This window comes from Magnolia sinica, chromosome 10 (genome assembly GCF_029962835.1).
Source record: "Magnolia sinica isolate HGM2019 chromosome 10, MsV1, whole genome shotgun sequence".
Classification (NCBI taxonomy): domain Eukaryota; kingdom Viridiplantae; phylum Streptophyta; class Magnoliopsida; order Magnoliales; family Magnoliaceae; genus Magnolia; species Magnolia sinica.
This window is the reverse complement of record NC_080582.1, coordinates 75046512-75070349: the sequence shown is the minus strand read 5'-3', so window position 1 is coordinate 75070349 and position 23838 is coordinate 75046512. Positions and strand designations below refer to the sequence as shown.

General features: G+C 37.5%; 1 protein-coding gene across 9 annotated transcripts in view; it reads left to right on the top strand.

Annotated features, from left to right (window-relative positions):
- Positions 1-23838, top strand: part of LOC131217009 (ABC transporter C family member 13) — an 86155-nt gene that overhangs the window by 29369 nt on the left and 32948 nt on the right. For 7 of the 9 annotated variants that reach the window (XR_009157154.1, XM_058211689.1, XM_058211693.1 and 4 more), the window contains 8 exons: positions 3787-3874; positions 4886-5004; positions 15282-15379; positions 15619-15685; positions 19995-20112; positions 20235-20351; positions 20481-20561; positions 21162-21434. Coding sequence is in view for 8 of the 9 variants with exons in the window: in XM_058211689.1 (XP_058067672.1) it covers positions 3787-3874; positions 4886-5004; positions 15282-15379; positions 15619-15685; positions 19995-20112; positions 20235-20351; positions 20481-20561; positions 21162-21434 (961 nt within the window). In the remaining variant the exon portion in view is untranslated. The remainder of the gene's footprint in view (positions 1-3786; positions 3875-4885; positions 5005-15281; positions 15380-15618; positions 15686-19994; positions 20113-20234; positions 20352-20480; positions 20562-21161; positions 21435-23838) is intronic. The other 2 variants (XM_058211692.1, XM_058211694.1) reach the window with 2 other exon arrangements.

Sequence of the window (23838 nt, the reverse complement as noted above, 5' to 3'; positions counted from 1 at the left end):
TGACCGAACCGAGCTGAGTTGGCTAGTTAGGCTCGAGGACCGAGTTCGAGCTGGGGTCAGCAAGTGGCCGAGCCGAGTTGAGCTGTGCCAAGCTCGACTCGTGTACACCTCAACTTTTGAGTTAGTGTGGATCAAGAAATTGTTGCAAGAATGAGGTTTGTGGTGAATCCACCTATGTGGTTGTTTTGTGATAATTAAGCTACATATTGAAGTCGGCCGTCACATCATATATGAGAAGGTTTCTAATGGAGAAATCGTTACACCGTATGTCCGCTCTCAGGATCAACCTACCGATGTGTTCACCAACGCCCTTAGTCATAGTCAATCTACATGCATATACTCCAAGTTTGGCATCAACAACATCTATGCTTCAGCTTGAGGAGTGTTAATGGATGTGGAGATGTGGGTAGTACCACTCCATGGCCCACTTAGACTTTGTTTTTAGTTATTTCTTCTTGTTATTAGTTGTTTATTTTGATCTGGTGCATGTACAGTATTTTTACTTTTGTTATCAAGGGTATTTTTGCCAGATTGACTTTTTATTATTAATATAAAGGGGAGGATGGGTGTCAAACCCTAACTCTCTTTTCCTATTTTCTCCCAACTTTTTTTTTTCTCTCTCTTTTCTTCTATTCTCTTCTTCTCTCTCCAATCTGTAATTCTAAAGTCTGTTTTCCCTTTGACATGGTAATCCCATCAACATTGATGTGTTCCAAGCGTAGGGCTGTCAACAGGTTGGACTTGGGTCGGATACTATTATCCAAACCCAGCTAAGGGAATCAGCTTCCAGCTTGTTGCATTTGGTTATGAGTACCATGTATGAGATACCTAATCCAAATCCAATCAGATTCAGGTATCCCATTGGGTCCTTTTGATTTCTGTTTCAAGTATGAATTAGGTTTAGGGATGGGGTTAGATGCAGAATTAGGTCTTGGATCGGGCCTGAATCTAGGTCCAGATCTGGATTTGGATTTGGATAGGTACCATGAACATGCCTTTTTTAGGGTTCTTTATATAATATGTCTAACAAATAAAAAATAAATAAAAAATCATATATTGCTGTGTACAAGAGAGCTACCCAACTCAGGTACCCAACTCGACACGATTCCTAACAGGATCCCAATTGTTGGACCAAAATCTGATTGGATTATTAGTCAGGCCTGAAATCTGGACCCAGATCCTATTAATCGTGTTGGGTTCTTTGGGTAGATGTGTAGCCGGAGATCTGGGTAACCATTAGCAGCTGCGTGTGTAGTGCTTAGGATGTAACTGAGAGTGCAAAAGCATACTTTTATCAGTCAGTAAGCTTCCATATCAACAGTTTCGGGAGAGCCACATACGGATAAATAACCGAATATTCATGAATAAACAGTTCTACATTTTTCTTCTCCTTTATTCCATTTGCAAGACATGGACAATTTAGATGCAAGTACAATGTGAAGATGTGTGCATCCATGGCCACATCTAACTGGGTCATTTGATTGGAAAAAAACAAAAAGCCAACTAGGAGGCATTTATTCATAAAACCATGTCCACAAGAACAAAGTAACGAACCATAAAAGCAAATAGGCCATTGCCATGTGGCACCTGCATGGCATCTTGGTCAGGAACTTGATTCCTCTTACAAACCATTTAGAAATTACATAAATAGGATCTAGAAGAGTCTTCCCCAGATTTATATTCCTCCAGCTTCTCTATCCCTCCTGATGTGAGCTTTCCTGTTCTATGTTATTAGCTTTATACTTGCTTCTGCAGAAGCAGAAATACAACCTTGTGTTTTTGGCATATGTCTACAAACAATTTTGGGGGTTGTTCAGTAACACTGAAATGATGGGCTTCATTGTATCCTGAAGATGGATCATTTATAATGCATTTGCAAACTTCGGAATCTCCTTGGTGGGGGAAAGTGATGTTGTAATGCACCTTAAAGCAGGTTTTATCTACAAATTTATCAATTTTCCATCTGCTCGCCTTCCCTAACAATAAAGCCATTTGATAACTCTGAATATGTATTGATTGTAAAGTTCTGTTGTTGAGCTTCACTATGAGCAATCATAGACTGACAAAAACTATCTAACTTGGACATGGGGACATGTTAGCGTTAGATGCAGGGTCCCAAAAATCCCAACATGTCAACATGTCCATGCAGAAATATAAGATATTACAGAACACGTTATAATATGAATTTTACTTACATGTGCATAAGATACAGGAAAGTTCATCTGCAAAACTAGAACTACAAACCATATAGAAAGCATATAAATAAAACACAATAAGAAAGATAAGTTTTGATTTTTCCTGATAAAAGTGTCGATGTGTTTGATGCATGTGTCTCTTAGCCAAACATGACAAGTATATTTTGTTTTAGAAAATAGCGCCCTTGTTACATAGCAATAGAAGCTCATTTTCCACAGGCTGCAAGCTTGCAACTATACTCATTTAACCATATCTGCTTCTTTGACGAATATCTGGGTGCAATCTGTGGTTCTCATTGCTTCACAGCTGTAATATTCGAACTAGTCTAACATCCAGATTCCTCTTAAAAACCAGATTACTGTAGACCATCAGTCACTGCTTTGTTTCCATACATAGTTTTTTCTTTTCTTTTTTCCCCTAATTCTCTCTTACGACCTGTTTGGTCTAGCTGAATCTTGGATCTTCTTCAAATTATTGCACAGTTAGCAAATAAGCTGATGCACTCTTCTTAATTCTACTTCTTCGTACATAGAATGGAGTACCAATCCTTTGGTTTTATTTCAGCTGCATATTCGGGAAGAAATAAGCATAAAATAAGTTTGTGCAAAGGATTTGACTGTGACACACTATTCAATAGAAACACTTTTAAAATTATTTTTTTTTGCTTTTTGTAAGAAAATGGTACAACCTTCTACCCTTGCATTGCCAAAAAGTAGAAAAAGATGTCTCTATTAAAATGCTGTGTGTAAATCAGTGTTTCAAATAGCACCCGTAGCGTACGCTACGTAGTATAGCGTGGCCGTAGCGCTACGTAGCGTCCCAAATACCATAAATCCCTTGAAGCGTACGCCACAGGGGTAGTAGTGTACGCTACAGCTACATAGCGCGTAGCATCTGTAGCGTAAGCTACAATGTATTTTTTTACTATTTTATTATTATTATTATTATTTTCACGTTTTCTTTGTTTCTAATGTTGAGGAATGTGACACTTGTATTGTACTTGATACTTTTAACCTATGGGATTTTTATTTCTTTTCATAATTGTGACTTATGGTTTCAATTAGACATTATTAATTAAAGTGGTTTGCTTAGAAAGTTGTTGATGTGATAATTATTTGATTTGGCTTATATATGTGGATTGGCTTTTGATAAATGATAACTAATAACTTTTTTGAACATGCTTATAATTGATCAAATGAATCATCTTTTAGGCATTTTTATATTTTTTTCCTTTTTTTTTTCACTATTTATTATATTTGTCTTATTTTTAAATTAAAAAATAGTAGTATCGTGTGGCTTACGCTACACGCTACGTATTTACGCTACACACTATAGAGGGCTGAGCGCTACGCATCACGCTACCGCTATTTAAAACACTGGTGTAAATAGTGGCTCCATTAATGGAATCATTGATATTTCTGTTGTCTGTCCTTGCACTGTCTTATAAAATCTCACCACTTTCTTTTCAACTCAAACTCGACGTACTTTTTTCTCAATGAATTTTGTTATTATTGTCAACAGATCCCATTGACTATTAATATGAACCAATACATAATATCTTGAGAAATGTTAGTCCTTTTAATGGTTCAGGTCCTTCCTAGATACGCAATACAGTTTTCATCTTGCCAAGATAAAGTTGAAGCTTCGGTCAAGTATTATGACAGTTGTTTATCGCAAGGTAAAATAACCTTCTCCATTTCACCTTTATGGTTTCTTACTGAGGATTTATTTGTATGAACCTATGGATTGTCTGTATATGCACTCCATTCCACTGTTGCACCAGAATATATTTTAAGAATTTGTCCCACCTTTTTAACCATTACATGTATCTACATGTATGCACACACCAGAATGTACTTATTAGTTGCAATCAATTAAGTAAAACAAGCATGACACACGTATTATGCGTTCACTCAGTTTATATGTTCCAGATGTGTGGGTCTTTAACTGTATTTCTTTTGTTGTCGTATCATCTAAGCCCCTTCTTTTGTATAGGCATCAAATTTATACTTGAAAATGGTTCTAGAAAAATCATTCCACGTGTAGAAGGCAGATGCCTGACTTAATGATGGATTTCCATGAGAACTGAAATCTCCTTTCTTCCTTTATTTGTTTCTTGCTTTCAATTCTTGATCTTCATTGCTTTAGGAACTGGTTTGGAGTGATAAAAATCTGGCATCTTTTTCTTATTTTGTCGTGTCAATCATTTGTGGACACACACCAACACTTGTATTGATGTGTGGAGTTGTGCCTAGTGGAAAATCCTCAAACTTTTCATGTTTGTTGAATTGGCATATTATTTTAGTAGTACCAATGAAAGTATAGCTATAGGCATATGATAGTGTTTCCTTTATTTATTTATTTTTTTCCTATAGTTTTTAGTTCTTTGTTTCCCAAATTTAAGTCTTTTCTAATTCTCAAACTCTTGAATTTTGGCCATTTAAAAATTCAAGGTGGTGTTTATAAGAGCATTGTTGCTTTCTTCTTGTACTCATCCGACTACATTCTTTTTAAAGATTGATTTTGAGAACTTTGCTTTAAGTCAAAATTACCTATTCAAATTCTGAATTCCCTCTCTATGATTCATAAAATTTCATTTTTGTTTTAGTTTATGGTTTTCAAGAGTTGAGAATGGAGGTTTTCTCACAACTTCAGTTACTAACCATTTCCCATCACACTTCTTTGACAGTGCCTTTATGTTAGCCTAGCAAACCGCTCAAAATTTTCTGAGGGAGAAGTTCAAACTTTCATGTCTATTGATGCCGATCGAACTGTCAACTTATGTAACAGCTTTCATGATATGTGGAGGTAAAATTCATTGAGGTTCACTAGCCCCACACAAGACCTCTCTGCACACACCTTTGCATTTAACACAAGCCAACCTGGCAGTTCTGTAGCACAGTTTAGCTGTGCATGAAGTGGGATCTGCCATTAAGATGATCTAAAAATCAGGCTGGTTCAATCATCAGACTGCCCACTGTGTACATTGAATTTGGACCATTATCCAGTTCTTTCTAAACCATCCATTGTCTTTGTATTGGGATGGCCACCTGATGAGTATACTGGCCTATTTTTGTGCCAAATCCTGGCACACACATTCCAGGTTGGATTGTGTGCCTAATAAAGTTGTGCATGGGAGGGACTGTGTGGGGTTGACAGACCTCATACTTTATTTGGCTCTATATTTATAGGCATGTGAAGCAGCAACATTACTTTTAATGGTAGTGAGTACTTCAAATTTCTTGTTGGCAGCATTTGGACAGTCAGTTGAGCTTAATCACAACAATTAGTCGATCAAGAGGAAATTAATTACCTTATTTGTATTCATAATGAGGATGTAAGCCTATTGCAGTAACATTCCTTTAAAGTTCAACTTGAAGTTCACATAATTACAATTTGGACCCTAATCCCTCAATATGAGTATGTAGGAAGGTGACTGCAATTTAGTCATTTCACTTCACTGAACTAATTATGGCACTTACATGCAATAGTGCACTGAAATGCAGCACTAGTGTTTGACTATTCCTGTATTTTTTTTTTATAGAATTGCATAACCGCTCGATTTTATTTGCACACACCAACTTCCACTTTGAAAATTAAAATAGTACACATTATTTGTATTCCCAAGACAGAAAACGAGTGTACAAAAATAAAAAAAAGGTGGATGTAATTAGTGGCTTCATTTATCTCAAAATAGCATGGGGCCCAATGAACTTATTTCTTGTTTGTTTGTTCCTTCTCATTTTCTAAGTGGAATTTTATGTTCTTTTATAGCTCATCCAACTACTATAGATGCTGTGTTGCATGCAAAGATTTCTGGATAAATGTGATGTCATGAGGTCTTTTCTTGCTGGGTATTAGGTTGATTTAATTGCCAGTGCATATTTTTCCATCGAGCTATTCACTAGGATTTAGTAAGCATCACAGATTTACTTTTAAAAAAAAAATAAAAAAAATTTGTATTCGTGTTTTATGCTTGGTTGGAGGTCTGTGCTATATACTATAGCTACTAATAACTTTTATTCTTTGATTGTTGAAGATTTGGGGGAAATTTTGGTTGTAATTCCATGTTACTTCATTTAAACAAAGTGGAGCTACAGGATCCTAGGGTATGCATACTAGGGTTTCAGCTTGTACAAGTGGGGTCCATCAGTCAGTGATCTAGATCATTGGTACATGGGCTCCACTGTGGATAGATCACCTCCCAAAAAGTTTGAGATTGAAAGATCCTAACCACCCATATTGGACCTCTTTTCAGTTGAATGTGAACAGTTGCTGTATGTCTCTTCTTGACTGTCTATTTGCAGGTTACAAATTGAAAGTTTAGGATTTTCCTATTGAAGAGAATCTTGGGCATGGTCCATCCACAGTGTTGCCCAATATATCAATGATTTGGAACATGAACGGTGGCCCCTACTGTGCAAAGTGAAAATCTGAATACTCTGCATATTGTTGGGTTGAGAATCATATATTATTCCTCATCATCATCTAAGCCTTATTCCAACTAATTGGGGTCAGCTACATGAATCCTGTTTTGCCATTCCACTCCATCAACGGCAATAACTTCCGTTAGACCACAGGTCATCAACTCTTTTCTTACTACCTCCACAACTCCACCTATGTCCTTTTGGGCCTTTCCCTTGCCCTTTAGAGCCTTCAACTTGTACCAACTCACTCCTTCTAACCAGGCCAGTTCTTGGTTTCTGTTGCACATGACCAAACCATCTAAATCTACTTTCCCTCATCTTATTACCTATGGCTGCTAGTGCTACTCCTCAGTTCCCTCGAATGCAGTCACTTCTAATTGTATCTTTCCTCGTCTTACCACTCATCCATCCCAACATCCTCATTTCAGCTACACGCATCCAAGGTATTCAATGACGGTAACGGCTGGTTGTTGGACCGTTACGATATAGGCCATAACGGCCTTGTAATTATCATTTTTTAAAGAAAAAAAATGAAAAAATACCATAAAAAATCAGAAAATGAGAGGATTCCAAATACGTATTCTTTTTTGATTTCGAACATGTTTATGATTGTGTAATGGGCCATTCTCTGGTAATAATGCTATCTCAGGCTGCTTGATGTATTATTACAGGATAAAGACCAAATACCCCTTCCTTCATATTTTTAGGATCACATGCTCCCTCTTTATATTTTGATTACGGCAAACACCAATTTTTAACAAAATGCTTGTTAAAACCTCTTATGTTAGAAAGAACAACTATTCGGTTATACCCTCGTATTGCCCAACATTCTTTTCTTAATCATTCAAAAAAAAATCTCCCTTCCTCTCCCACTTTCCCTTGTATAGCAGATTTCGTACCCTGATTACATGGTATTGTAACAATCCTAGGATTCATTAATTCGCATGTCCCATGTGAAACACGGATTAGAGATCTGAGCTTTCCATCTAGTTTGAAATAATATTTCCATCATATTCCCAAATAATTAGGTAATTCCACCTCTTAGATGGGCCAAAACATACTTAGTAAATTATTAGATGTCTCTTTGTTTTGATAAATTGTAGTCTACCTGAGTTGTGAGATTGCCTCATTATTTAGGCGAAAAGATCTAAACGTTGTCGCTCACTAAATGGAAAGCTCAAATCTTGCACACATGTTCCATTAGCAAGTGTTCTTCCGTGAATAGGTATAGCTCACCCATATGCAATAAGCAATCTTTATGACCAGACTAATTTGGGAGCTTGGATCCTTTGCAACTAGATAGAGTATGCTTATTTTAGGACTCTTGCATGTGGGACCCACCAAATTTTGATGCCTCAAAAAATCAGGCTAATCCAATCATCATGCAGGTAGGAGGTTTTTGGGTGGTTTTCCATTGTTGTCTATGTGTGGTCTATTGTGTTGTTTTTATGCAATCCAAACAATGAGCAACACAATTATGATGAAGGGATTTCCAGAACTTCAGGCCTATACAATCGTCAAGTGGACCACATCAACAAAACAATGGAAGCCCACCCAAAATTCTCCAACCTCACATGGTGACCCACATGGATTGGTCTGATTTTTGGGCATCCCGATTTCATTGTTAGGCGAGCCTTCTAGACAGTTTTATGCCACACATACACCTCAGTGGCACCACCTACATCCATTGTGGAATAAGTTTATTCTATGTTGGCAGACGATCCCCATTTGGAGAGGATCCCGCCTACATCCATTGTGGAATAAATTTATTCCGCATGACTGTACCAAGCACATTGAAGTTGAGAGGCACTTCATCCATGAGCGAGTTATCACTCAACAACTTTGCTTACCTTTTGTAACGACTGAGAATCACCTTGCTGACATTCTCACCAAGGGAGTTGTTAAGATAAAGTTAGAATCTATTCTTAGTAAGCTTGGCGGCTTGGCGCGATAAACATTGATGCTTAGCTTGAGGGGGAGTGTTGAGATATAGTTTATAGACTCTTTGTAATAAAAGGAATTGAGGGACTTATTTGTAATTTTGTTAGAAACTTATATATATATATATATATATATATATATATATATATATATATATAAATATAAAAGAATGAGAGTAGGCAGGGCCCTAACTTCTCCTTTTCTCTTTTCATTCTTCTTCTCTTCTTCTTTCTCTTCTTCTTTTCCTCTTCCAATCTTCTAATCCTAACACCTATCATCATCTTTTACTGAAGCCTATGGTAGGTATCTTGTCAAATTCTACAAGACAAAAGGACTTTCAGTAGTAGTTCCATTACCTTCAGAATGTTTTAGACTTTCTTTCAATATTTAATGTTTCTAATGGTCTCCACAACCGCAACTGCTTTCCCCAATGTCTTCTGCCCATTTTTTATGTTAAGTCACTCTCTAGAAGCAAACATCTCGCTCAACTCTCTTTTATACTCGTATAAATTCTCAAGGGCAATAAAATTTATAGCAAGTTGAGTCATCTCAGGCCTAACTAACTCTTCATATTCATGAACTTCCTCATTACGGCAACTAGGTTATGATTATAGATGAATGTGGTGACTTCCCTCGATTTTTCAACCAATTTCACAACATTCTTTTCTTTTTTCTAATATCTTCCCGTATGAGGTTGATATGGCAACCAAAATTAATGTGTTTGCTTGTCCACCAACATTTTTCCGGCTACTTTATACGTTGTTTGATTGTCCATAACAATTTCTATAATTGTTTTCTCCCCAATTTCATCTATCATATCCATAAGACTGAAAATATAAATTGAATCTTTTGTTTCCTTGCATCAATGGCAATTTGGAACACCGTTCCCAAGTGGTAGTACACCATAAGGTTTATTAATGCTTCATGTGGGTGGGCTAGTCTAACTATTGCATATAATAGTGTATCTTTTACTTTGCCAAACCAATTTAAAAGTGACAATGTACGCCCTAACATCTTTGTACTCTGCATCTGTCCATTTCTCCCTTATCTCACAAGTTGTGGGTGCACAAACCCCTTTGCTTACCTCTGTTGTTGCATCTATTACTACTTGCCAATAAGGAGAGTTTGTAGTATTTGGAGCTATGCTATGTTGAGATGTATGAAGAGCTTGGCTATGAACCTACCAAGCTTCTCAATTGCTGTTTTTCTCCACATTTGTTTCCCCCTTTTCCTGCTTTGTCATCTATTTTCTAACCAAAATGGAATCACATGAAAGTCTTCTTGGCTCTACATCCATATCATATAAGTCCTCGGCATGGCTCTACCTCCTTCATCAACTAAATGAGCATATGAAGGTTGTCATTGGCTGAAGGCACACCGTAAACCACCGAACAATCCATGACTTCCACTCCCCCCACCCCTCCACCCACTAAAACTCCTAGTTCCACTCCCGGCCCTCCATCCATTAATTCTTGCAGTTCCACTCCCACTGTTCCCTACACCACAAACTAACCTCCTTCCTCCAAACATCTCTACACATTCTTCATCTTCACAAGCGGAGCACGTACTCTCTACACCAACCATTGTCACACTCATACTCAAAATTATTGATATCAACTGTACCCATATAATTAGGCCTGAATACCTTTGCTTGGATTGCATCAAGATTTTGCTTCTTCTATACTTTCTTCCCTTTGATATCTTCCAAATTCTTCCACATCATTTCCCTTGTCTCTTTTAGGTTGCTTGGGCACTCCACTGCTTGCCTCTTTTAATGTGCCAAATGTTATTTGACATCTGTAATTCCTCCAATTATTAATCTGTCATAATAATTGCATTTATGACATACCTATTTCCACCACAGTTTCACAGTATTGACGTCCAATATCTTCACTCCCGGGAATCTCCCCCATTTTCTTTCTATTCACAAGTCACAACTCCAACCAACCAAGTATCACCGAACTCTCCAAGTATCAAACTAACCCGTGGGGCCATAGCCGTTAAGTGATTCAAGTCGCCAACCCCAAACTAGTCTTGAAGCCCCAAGCTCTTGCCATATTTTTAGATATACTTTTGTCGAAATATAAACATATAATGTTAAAACAATATTATCTTAAACAAATACAAAGCAAAAATTTAAATTTAAATTCAGATGAATAGCGTCGGGCCGATTTGGGTACACTGAATGCTCTCAAAATTATACAAAATTCATGCAATATGTGGGATTCATCCCACTAATGCATATCCTTCACCATTTAGCACCATTTCCCTTAAGAAATTTGAGAAAAAATTAAAATTAAATTCAAATGAATAGTATTGGGCCAATTTTGGTACACAAGGATGTCTCCAAAACGGCCCAAAATTCATGCAATTTGTGGGATTTATCCCACTAACGCGCACCTAACCATTTGACACCATTTCCCTTAAGAAATCTAAGAAAAAAAATTAAATATAAATTTGGTCAATTTGGGTACACTGGGATGGCTCCAAAGTTGCCCAAAATTTATGCAATCGTTAGGATTCATTGCACTAATGCATATTCCTAATCATTTCACACGATTTCCCCTTGAGAAATTTAAGGTTTTTTTTTTTTTTTGTCTTTATTCATAAAAAAAAGGCTTGAAATTGCTAAAAATACCCAAAAATAGAAAAAGAGCTACAAAAAAAAAAAAAAAAAAAAAAAAAAACACTGATTTAGCGCATGCATGTGTAGACCTAAACTCCACACATGTACATGGTGTACTGTAAAGGCTGTTATGGGGCCGTACAGGCCGTTACATAAAGGTAACGATGGCAACTATTGCATGTTACGAGGTCGTAACGGCCGTAACAGCCGTTGTGGAAAAAATGACCTGTAATTGCCGTTAACGACACGTTACGTCCCCTATAAAGGCCATAATAGCCCCGTAATGGTCTATTACGGACAAATACAGGTTTTTCATACTTTTTAATCAACATTATGAAGTAGATACAGGTTTTTCGGGGGTTTTTTCAATAAGTAAATAAGAGAGACCGTAATGACCATTATGGGGCCGTAACAGTCGTTATGCCCCATATCGTAAAGGTAACTACGAGACACCTTGCACATGTAGCTGAATAATCTAAACTTTAGACTTTTTATAATTAAAAAAAAAAAGAAAAAGAATTTAAAATTTTCTAGCAATTATATAAAAAGTAGCAAACATAAATAATAATAATAATTATTATTATTATTATTATACAAAACATGGCCAAGTTAAACACAAATCCAGAAGGATTCGATTAATTTGGTGATATAATGTTGAATCAATACATTTATGGCAAGGAGAAATAAAAGAATGTTCACTTTTTTTATTTTCCCAAATCTGACTCCCGATCTTCGATTTGTCAAAAATGACTTTAAACATTTTGTTTTAATCAATCTAGTCGAAGTGGCATAAAAACAATCTTAAGAAGGCAAAAATGTCAAAAAGAGGAGTAAAATGGGGGAGGAAAAATGAAAACGGCCCTCGGTTTGGAGCTTATATACTTATAACAACTTAGGACCTCATGCATCTACTCTACCAAACCATTACATTACCATTTTTTAATACCTTGCTCATCCTATGAACATGTGCTTCCTTAATTGCCCAACATTCTATACCATAAAGCATCGCTATCTTATAGCTATGTGATAAAATTTCCCTCTCAGTTTGAGGGGTACATGATAATCACATAAAACTCCAAAGCACAATCCCATTTCTTTTGCCTAGCTTGAATTCTATGGGCAACATCCTTCTGAATCTCTCCACTCTCATGAACTATCAACCCAAGATATCAAAAGTGATCAGCTTGGGGAACTTCTTGCTTAGCAATCTCAAGTAATTCTTCTTTTCCACTCCTATTGTTACTAAAATTACACTCCATATACTCTATTCTAGTCCGACTAATTTTAAATCCTTTAGATTCTAAAGCACCTCTCCATAAATCTAGTTTCGTCTTTATGCCCTCCCTCGTCAATGAAAACTATGTCATTTGCAAACAAGACATACCATGGGATCTCCTCCTACAAATGCCTTGTTAACTCATCCATAACCAATGTAAATAGGTATAGGCTCAATGCCGACCCCTAGTGCAAGCCTACAGTAATTGGGAACTCACTTGTCTCTTCACTAGTAGTCCCCATGTTTGTTACCACTCCCTCATACATATGCTTAATCATGTCAAAATATCCTCTTGAAGCTCCTTTCCATACCCATTGGATTAACTCTCTAGGGACCCTATCGTGAACTTTCTCTAAATCAATAAAGACCATGTGGAGATCATTTCTCCTCTCCCTATATTTCTTCATCAATTGTTTAAGAAAGAAAATATATTCCTCATAAATAACCAAATGCTTTCTTCATGTCGATAAATAAAAGCAATGTCATGGTATTCACATATGGACATCCTCATAGGGTAGGATGACATAAAGGAGGTCCTGTTTTGCCTTGATGTTGGTTTTGGAGAGGAGCTCCTGTCTCATCTCTTGGTGTAGTTAAATAGCAGCAATTTCTTCTTTCATTGACAAATCTGGCTAACATCCCATTCAGATGCCTAGAAACACAATGATGTGGTTCTGTGGGGATTGATGGGAGGTGTATAATGACATAAAATTCCCAAATTAAAACAAAACAAAATAAATCCTAAAGATTATAAATTTTAGGAAAAATAGGGAAACACCAAAAGTGAAGGACAACCAAGACCATATAGTCTTTTTTAATGAAAATGCATCAAATAATCTTGAGGATTCTTGTTAAACACATACTCACATACAATTTTTTTTTTATTTTTTTTTAAATTTGTTGAAACAGGAATTTATGGAGTCAAAAGTAAAAACTATTGTTTTGTCACTATCATTATTAGATAGATGTAAACTTTTTTATGCAAGTATTTAATGACATTGATTAAACTAAATTGAGAATTCCATTGCATCATTTCCTGTTTATTATAACTTTTCTGGGTTGAACAAACTATGACAATTATAATTTGTGGAAAATTTTTCATCATTCTACAATTTGTCCCCATGTTTTATTTGCTACCAAAGGATTGCCGTTTTCTTTGACAATTGTTCCTCGCCCATTCACATGTTCTATGGAGTGTTCGAAATATTGATATCACGTTACATATCACATCCATGCTATACATATACGTATCAGTTATTGCATGGGATATATTGTTTGTATCAAGTAATTTATTGCATTTTTTGGAAAGCATGGTAATGCAGGGGCATTTTCACTCTGGGCTCGAGTGGGGTCGCCTGTTGGATGCAGAGGCACACTCGGGGTGGGTGACCCATGCGATTTGGGGCTCACGGGAGAGGTCTCGTGTTCGAGACTCCTTACCAGGGGTGATTAATGCGCATTTCACACCGGGCTTGAGTGGGGTAGCTCGTGGGATACGGGGACACACTCGGGCTGGGCGGCCCATGTGATTTGGGGCCCACGAAGGGAGTTCGGGCGAGGTCCTAACCCATGAGATGTGGGGCCTGGGCTATGAGATAAAGGGATTAATTCGCCATACTCTAACAGTTCGAGCTTTTAGAGCAAGTGGTTAATTGTCCTGCATCACATGGGGAAACATTGGAGAAATGGTTGAATTTTTCAATGAAACTTCAGGGATTATTATTATTATTTATATATATAAAAAAAACCCCTTAATAGACACTTTTAAATCATAACATCTCAAAAAACAAGTGCACATAATAGGTTTCCTTTGTATAGGGTCCTAAGCTATGCGTTGTTTGACTGAACTAATGCAATTATATTCAAATTGAATGCATAATATTTAGAGTTTATGTGATGATTGTTTCATCAAACACTCCTAAAACTTCGAAATTAATCATAATTGACAGCTGGTTGAAGGCGAATTTTGAAAAAAATAATAATAATTTTTTATTAAAAAATAAATTTTATTTTTCAAAAATTGACAAGGACTCAACAAATCAGTAGATTAGCCCTCATACATGCTTGATTTCATGTTTGGAGTGCAAAATTGCAAGGGAGAAATTAGGAAATTTTGAATTTTCCCCAAATCAAACCACCTACACTAATATTTTGAAATTATAGTGTATTTAATGATCATTTTATCAAATACTTCGAAATTAGTCTCAATTGATAGTTGATTGAAGGAAATTAAAAAAAAAAAAAAAACCATGGAGAACATGAAGAACCAATGTATATCAAAATCAAAACTCCAACTCATTGATTTTTCATGCAAAACGTGAAGAACCAATGGATTTATAACCATTTGACATTGCTTTAATATAATTTCAACAAAAAAAAGGGATCAAAAATTGAAATTGCTCACTGGATCGAACATGTGGATATCGGCACTACTTGTGCGTTTCATATCGCACATGTGGGATACAAGATATATCATGGGATATATCGTCGATATTTAAAACATCAGTTGTATGTCATTCATTGGACTCTTAACGTGATCAGCAGTTTTAATCATAACATGTGTTGACACTTGACAGGAATGTACACAATCGGAAAATTCCTCAATTCACTGTTGGTTGACCTAGTGTATTCACCATTTGACTTTGCATGCATCTTTTTATCCCAAAGCAAGTTTATTTTCCTCTGATTCCAATTTCAATTTCTGATTAAACTTGTCACCAAGTACTGAATACATTGGCTTGCAGTTTTGCTACATTTATATCTAGTCACTTGTGCATTTAACTTATTGTACCTTTTCATCTTGTCTGTGTTTCAGTTTGCCTTTACAGATTGTTGTGGCACTCTATCTTTTGTACACGCAAGTTAAATTCGCCTTTCTTGCAGGACTCACAATAACCATCTTGCTTATACCAGGTACTACTAGTGTAAAAAACTATAGGGCAGGAATATGTTTTCCCCTTTCTTTGCTTTCTTTGGAATAAAATAGTATTTTGAACCCTCTGAGCAAAACTGTATTATAGAATCCAACCATGTTCATGATCCATCCAAGCGAAGTGTAGGAATGGACTGTAACTTCCTATGCATGAAATATATTTATTTTGTACTTTTGGAGTTGGAAGTGCATTCTTTAAATAACACAATTTCATATGCAGTGAATAAATGGATCTCTACCTTGATTGCAAGCGCCACAGAGAAAATGATGAAGCAAAAGGATGAGAGGTAGGTGTATTGATTCATTTGTCTTCATAACACAACATTTGTGTGCACCGTTGAGACTTTAAATGTTCTTTTAAAGGTAACAGAATTTTATTAAGGAGAAAACCCGACTGAGGACAAACCTAAAATAGAGAAAGCAACATCAAACATAATAAAAAAGGAGAAGATGATGAGGAATCATCTGGCCATAAGTAACAAGGAATCAGCTCCTTATCTGCCCACAAAGTGATCCCTGCTACAATCCCTACAGGGCTCTGTACTGCTAGCGCAGGTAATAATCTTCATCTTCGGCACTTGGAATACATCTTCACCTTGAGCTTCTTTGTGATAGTACCTCCTATTGTTCTGCTTCTTCCAAATTGTCCAGATCCTAGCTTGCAATCTACAAGTGGTGGCAAGGGGTTGGATTCGTGTCGGGTCAGGTTCAGCCCAAGCCAAAACCCATTTACTAAAGGGGCTAAGAAATCTAGCCCAACCCGACCCAACCTGCATCTTATTACTCTGTGACCTGACTCAGCCCACTTAAAATTCATCAAGCCAAGCCCGACCCAACCCGACCCACTTAAATGTAATCGAGCAAGCTCAATTGACCTGACCCAACCCGGTATGACCCAACTCATCCTTATGAATGGAATATGAGTCTAAGAGTATGCCTGGCCCAACCACTTATATATACATCTTCTATACTTGTCTTATGTTATTTTATTTTTGGTTTTGATTAAGGTTGGGTCGGTTCATTTGGCCCAACCCGTTGATAACCTATATGTGTGCATTAGTTCAAGTAGAGTTCAACTGAACCCAACCCATGTACTTAAATAGGCAACATATTCTAGCCAAAGCCCAACCCACTACCCGTTCAGCTTGCCCCGAACCAACCTCAAAAGCAAATTGGGCCAGTTGAACCATGGGCCAACCTAACCCATTTCCAAGTCTAAGGCCAACCTCCACAACCTATTCCTTTTCAAACCAAACCTGATCCCATTCCAATCTTCAAATGTCCCATTGAGATTGGAAATACTCTTCTACCTAATAGTTATGGTTATTCAATTTACTCTTGGAGTTGGCAAGAGATGAAATACATACCTATCATTAGAAATGCAGTGTTAATGTTATACAATAAAGTCATTTGAGGAAGACCGAGGTGGCTTTATGAAAATTCTTCCATGTTTTATACATTATCTAGTTTTTCTTTTGGCTATTCTATTATATAAAACAAATTTTAAATTTTAATATTGTAATTTATCAACATGCCTCCATATCAACTTTGTTGCAACATTATAAGAATCTGACTGGACACCGACCTAGAAGGTTGTTACTGCACTTATCTGTGCACCTATTTGTTAATCACGTGGGTCCATGTGTCAGTGAGTCGGTTGAGCCCTTGGAAGCTGAAGACCAAAGACACAAGAGGACATGAAGAATCAAGGAGTGAAGAATAGGTAAATTGAGGTGCCTTGGTGACCCTAACCTTAAACCCTTTAGATTCCAAAACAGCCCACCTCTAGATGAATCATCCCGTGGGTAAACATTTGAGTCATCTAAACCAAGCCTTAGATCATTAATGAACATGTTTAGTTAGGCTTTGGAGGGGTGCAAAACTGTTGGAAAACATACAACCCAAACCAAGGTATTCCGTAACGGTAACGGTGGCCATAACAACCACCATTGTTAGTTTGTTACCTTCATGATATAGGTTGTAACGGCCATTACAGCCCCCGTAACGGTTGTCACGCTCTCTCTCTCTCTCTCTCTCTCTCTCTCTCTGTTTCTTTTTTTATATTGAAAAAACTCGAAAAACGTGTAACGGCCCCGTAACAGATCGTTACAGGGCCATTACAACCTTTATGGGGACGTAACGGGCCGTTACGGGGGTTGTAACGGCCTTTACGGCTCATTTTATCCGTAACGGCTGTTATGATCCCATAACATGTAACGGTTGCCACTGTGACCTTTACGTAATGGCCTTTACGGCCCCGTAACGGCCTTTATGGCACACCATGGCCCAAACAGCAGTTTTCGAGTGGATCTCAATCTCATCGAAAGGCTGTCGATGGGTCTCGAGCGAATCCTCTATTGATCGAAGATCCAAGCTCGATCAATCGAAGGTAGCCAAAAATGTCCAGCAAGCAAATCACATTTTTATGAAATTTCTCGATCATGTCGAAGGGTCTCTTGATCCTATCAAAGGGACGTTTGATCGATTGAAGGTGCTGTTTTTTTGCCCATTTTTTTTATCATTGGAACTCGATTCCTTTATATAGGGCATACAAACCTTGGGCATTTTGATGGGTTTTAGTGTGTTAGAAGCCTCTATGTTTGCAACTCTTTTCTAACCATTCTAGGCTCTAAAACTAAGTAATCTAAGTCATCTTCCTTGTGATTTATCACTCTAATGAGGATTCCAACCTCCTTTATGAACATGCACTTGATTCCTTTCTTTTTCTAGAGATTAGACACTAAGCTTATAGGTATGTCCTTGTCTAAATCCTCTAGAATACCCATCTAGGTGAATCCCCACTAGGAATCAACTAAAACCATTAGTTGTAGGAGATTCAACCCAACTCCCATTACCTTGGTCACCTCATAAGTACATCACATGCAAGAGTTGAACCATCTGCATTAACGATCATGGGAGCAAATGAGAAGCTGATTTAAACACGAGAGAGCATTGAAGAAGCATCTCAAGAAGGCACATCAACGGGGCTTTATCCGACAAGTAAGGTTGTCAGTTTTAAGAGTCCACATACTCTTTCCTTGTGAAAGATTTAGTATAGATTTTGTGATCCAAACTTGGATAGGTTCTTGTGTAGGATCATATCGCTACCAATACAGGTGAGTACATGTATAAGTCAGGAGTATACATTTGTTAAGTCCTTGTGTAGGCTTCCGACAGGGAGTGTATGTGTGTCAAGTCCTTGCATAGGCCTCCGGCGGGAGTATACGCTTGTAAAGGTTAGGGGTGAACCTATTGAAAACTCTTAAGATAATGAAATCCGATACACTCAAGGAGAGTGCATCCGCCGGGAGTGGAGTAGGCAAGTAGCCGAACCACTATGGATGCTTGTCTTTGGAATTGTTATTTGTGCACATTTTTATTCATGCTTGTGAGTTTAATTTGCTGAATTATATGAATGCATAATTGGATGTATGCTAGGTGTTGAATGGTTAGCACATCTCACACACAAGATCACTATATCTCTTAGACTAGTTTCTTATTGTTGCATTTTTTGTAGTCTGTGTTATTTTCCCTATTGATTTGAATTGGTAAATTAGTTAATTAGGCAATGAATTTTTTAAGTGGTTCTATTCAATCCCCCCTCTAGGACTTAGCCATAATTCTAAACTCCGCCAAGCTTCTGCACGCTCCGTGGTAAACAATCTATGCAATTTCAAAGGTTCCATAAAGGTTTTACTTTGAACAATTAAGGGTACGTATGAGAGTATGAATGTTTAACTTAATGGCACCATGTGGCTTCTTTCAGTGGGAGCTGTTTCTCGACAAATATTAACATGAGGGGGTTCTTTTGTAGTCAAAGGGGGTGTGGTTGGCAGTCCTAATATTTTTCTGTGGGGGCTTTTGTTAATTTCCTTTTTTAAAAAAAAGTTCATGTCTTTATGCTTCAGGTAGCTGACCAGTTGACACTGAGAAAATCGGATGGTTCACATTGCCAAACTGGTTTCCACTGTTTTCTCAGGCCCTTGGTACAGATCAACCCAGAAATGGTGTGCTGGTTGAGGGCTAGTGAACCGGCCCATCGGATAGGCTAGGGAGAGAGGGGTGTGTGTGCATGTGTTATAAATTTTTTTTTTTTTTAAAGCATATGCTCTTTATAATACTGTGTATATTCTGTGAACTGTCTGGTCCTTGATAGGCCAAACGCTGTGAATTCCTCAGGCCCTAGCGTCCAGGTGTTAATAGTGTAACTCCTTGTTGGTCTGACTGGGGAAAAAAAAAAAAAACAGGTGTCAAACTGCCCATAATGTTCAGTTATTATCAGCCGGTTTTAGTGTTTCCACATCAAAAACCAGTGTCTTATCCAACCTCAGCAAATGTTTACCTGGCATCATAATTTTTCTCCATTATTTAAGCATAATTTCATGCCTCCATTCTCTTAAACATCATTGTTTTTTGTGGTCGCATCTATATAAATATATTTGTTTATATCATGCGAATCTTAATATCATATATTTTACTTCTGCAAGCAGGTCTAGTTCTTGATTCCATTTCTTTTGGCATTTTTGAATTTATAATGAACTTGCAGCTATACCCCTTAATTCTCAGCAAATTTGCATTTCCTTATATTCTGAACAGAATCAAAAGGGCTGGGGAATTTTTGACATATATCCGAACCTTGAAGATGTATAGTTGGGAACTTCTATTTGCTAATCGGTTAATAGAAACAAGAGCCTCCGAAGTGAAACACCTTTCGGTATGTAACGTTCTTTGACAGATCAGATTGTTTGGGAGGAGCTGTCCAACTTTTGGAAACTTTGAATTTTGTTCGGTCTGTTTTGTAAATCTTGGCCTATATTTACAAATGTTCTTTACCAGACTAGGAAGTATTTGGATGCATGGTGTGTATTTTTTTGGGCAACAACTCCGACACTTTTCTCTCTGTCAACATTTGGACTCTTCACGCTGATGGGCCATCCATTAGATGCTGCTACGGTATCACTTTCGGATGGACAGTCTCTTTTTCCTTCTCAGTGAGGATGATACTTCAATCAAGGGAGTACTTTTACAGCAGTTCATTTGTTGTTGAATAAACTGATTCCTCCTGCCATGCTGTATTTGTAGGTGTTTACATGTGTTGCTCTGTTCAATACTTTGATCTCTCCATTAAATGCATTCCCATGGGTGATTAATGGATTAATTGATGTGAGCTTTTTTTTATATCTGTAAATTAGTGATATTAATTATCTGTGACATATTAGAAAAAACGAAGAATTATCTGGTCCTAACGCATTAGGACATAAAGTGTCCTGATGTGCCCATTCTGTACAAGTGACAGCCATACTAGGATGATTGACAGTTATGATGCGTGCCATTGTGGATGAGGACACCCCAAAAATCTTCCAAACTGGAAGATCCTAACCCTAGGATCAGTGACCTAAAAAGATAGTTAAGAGAAGAATACAACAAAAGGAGCAATAATTGGATGGCTAGGAACTTCCAAAGTGGAAGACTTTTTGGGTATTCTCTGTCCACAATAAGATCCATATGATCAATGGTTGGGATCATCAAACCAGAGACACCACTTGTACAAAAAGTATGCATTAGGACACTATTCAAGTCCTGACACTTCAGGATCCAAATTCTTCTTCAAAATATTATGTGGAAAATTCGTGTACAAAATGGATGCATTAGGAAATTATTCAAGTCTTGATGCTTCAGGATCAGATAGTTCCTCATCGAAATATTACCTGGATAGGAACTTTGTTTATTGACATTCTACCTTCCATTTGGAATGAATTCCAGGCCATAATATCCACAAGGAGATTGAGCAGATTCCTCTCCTGTTCTGAGCTGAATTCTCAAATGTTACCTCCATCTGATGAACTGTTGCACGAGGCTGATCCATCATCCTCATGTCTCTTGAAAGGCCAGGATGAAGCTTTCCTTGAAAATATGGCTGTCGTCTTCCGGGATGCGCATTGTGTGTGGTCAAACAATAGTGAGGAACAGAGCACTGTCTTCAAATGGAAAACTCTTGACCTTCCTAAGGGAATCCTTATTGCAGTAGTTGGGGAGGTCATCTTTTGCCTTGAGAAGTTCTAAAAATTCATTTTTATTTGTTTTTAACTAATATATCAACTATATCATGCGATGATGACAAGATGCTACATTTTTATATTACTGTTTTAAGTATATAGGACTTCATAATTCCATTGAGCTTCTAGAATAAGTTGTTGTCTTTGGATGACCAATTGAAATGAACTACAGTAACTCATTTCAATAAAGAGGAATTGACAATGTGGAGCTAGGCCCACACTCCATATATAATGAGAGACTATCCCCCAAGTTACCATTAGTGACATTTCACCGTAGTCCAAATCATGCCATTTAAAAATTGAGTCTAGGGCAGGTAGGTAAGGTCAATTTTGAGAGCTTTCAAACCTTATCCATTTAGTAATCAGGGTGGTACTTTGGACCCAAACTCGTCCCAATTGGTCCAAATTCAGATCCGAACTTTTGTTATTTGACTGGTTGACTTGACCTACACCAAATCTGAATAGCTTAGGAGTGCAGATCAATTGACCTTCTCCATCTTGCTGGTCCTTATTAGAATGAGTAGCCCATCTCACATCCTTGGTGGCATCCGACAAGTCCATGTTTCATGGAAACCTCATTAGATCTAGGGTCTTAACTACTTTCTCAGCCTTACAATTAAACTTCTTTCTAGATGGGTCCTTACTCTTGCTCCGGTGGTAGACTCTTAGGAGTTTCAACACCTAGTCAAGGGTTCGAGTACCCATAGGTGGTGAAATCCCACAACGGCGTGAGTGTGTGGCGGTGTGTGTGCGTGTGTTAAATAAAATTTTAAATTTTAAATTTTTTTTTTTTTTTAAAAAGCACTTCTTTCTAGATCACCCAACATTTATCTAGTTTGGTTTGGCACCTCAATAACCATAAAGAATTTGGGCTATAAGAATATGACGACCTTTACTTGCATGTAATTTCAATTGAGTTAAATAGATTTAGGAAAAGGGAGGAAGAGCAGAGGAGAAGGAAAGAGAAGGAAAAGAGTGAGAGAAGAGAGCTTTGAAAGAGAAGCACTTTGTTGTGTGTTAGCCCTAACACCTTTTTTTATATCACTAGAAACACTAATGCATGCTCCTCAAAAGCACACAACAGTGTACATGCACACACATAAATACACACTTATATTATGTAAGTACATTGCATATTCTATACTGCCCCTCAAGTTTGAGCATAAATGTTGATCATGCCCAACTTGCCAATGATATGGAGAAGAGCATCCTAACCGAGACTTGGTCAGGGCATCTGTCAGCTGTTCCTCGGAGCAAACAAAGGGAGGCGTAATTTCTATATTAGCAACCTTCTCCCAAATGAAGTGACAATCAATCTCAATGTGCTTCATGCGCTCATGAAACACCGAATTACTAGCAATGTGAATGGTAGCCTAATTATCGCGGTGTAAAGGAATAGGACTCAAAGGATTATAGCTAAGTTCTTGTAAGAGGGTTCAAAGCCAAACAAGTTCATATGTCGCATGGGCCATCACCTTATACTCAACTTCAGGAAAAGATCATGGAACAACAAACTACTTACTCTTCTAAGTAATAAGATTGCCACCTACAAATGTACAGTATCCGGAGGTCGACCGTCAATCATGTAAACTTCCAACACAGTCAACATCGGAGTAACCAGAGAGATGAAGATGACCATGCTGCTGAAAAAGCAAACCTTTACCAGGGGTGGACTTGAGATGCCGAAGAATACAATATATTGTTGTCGGATGCATGGTACGAGGGGTATGCATGAATTGACTAACAATACCCATAATATAATAAAGATTTGAATGGGTGAGAGTGAGATAAATAAGCTAGCCAACCAATCGACGATACATCCCTAGATTAGAGAGGAGAGCACCATCACTAGGATTGAGTTTTAGAATAGTATCCATAGGCGTAGTGGCATGCTTGCACCCTAGCATCCCTGTCTCTGAGAGCATATCAAGGGCATATTCCTTTAAGATAGCACCACTCCTAACTTTGATCGAGCAACTTCAATCCCTAGGAAATATTGAAGGGTCCCAAGGTCTTTGATCTCAAATCAAATCTTGAGGAAAGATTTAACAACCACTATTTTCTTAGTATCATCTCCAGACAACACAATGTCATCCACAAAGATAATCAATACCATAATCTATGTGGGTCGACAACAAATGAATAGAGAATGATCAACTTGGTTGCGAATAAATCCAAAGTCTAGAAGAGTATGACTAAACTCGTTAAACCAGGCATGTGGAGACTTTTTGAGACAATAAATTGATTTCTTTAAGCAACATGCAAGGGGCGAACCATGAGGACTGTGAAGTATAGGAAAATCGGGAGGTTGATCCATATTGACTTCTTAGACAAAATCCCCATGTAAGAGTGCATTTTTCACATCTAGTTGAAATATGGGGCCA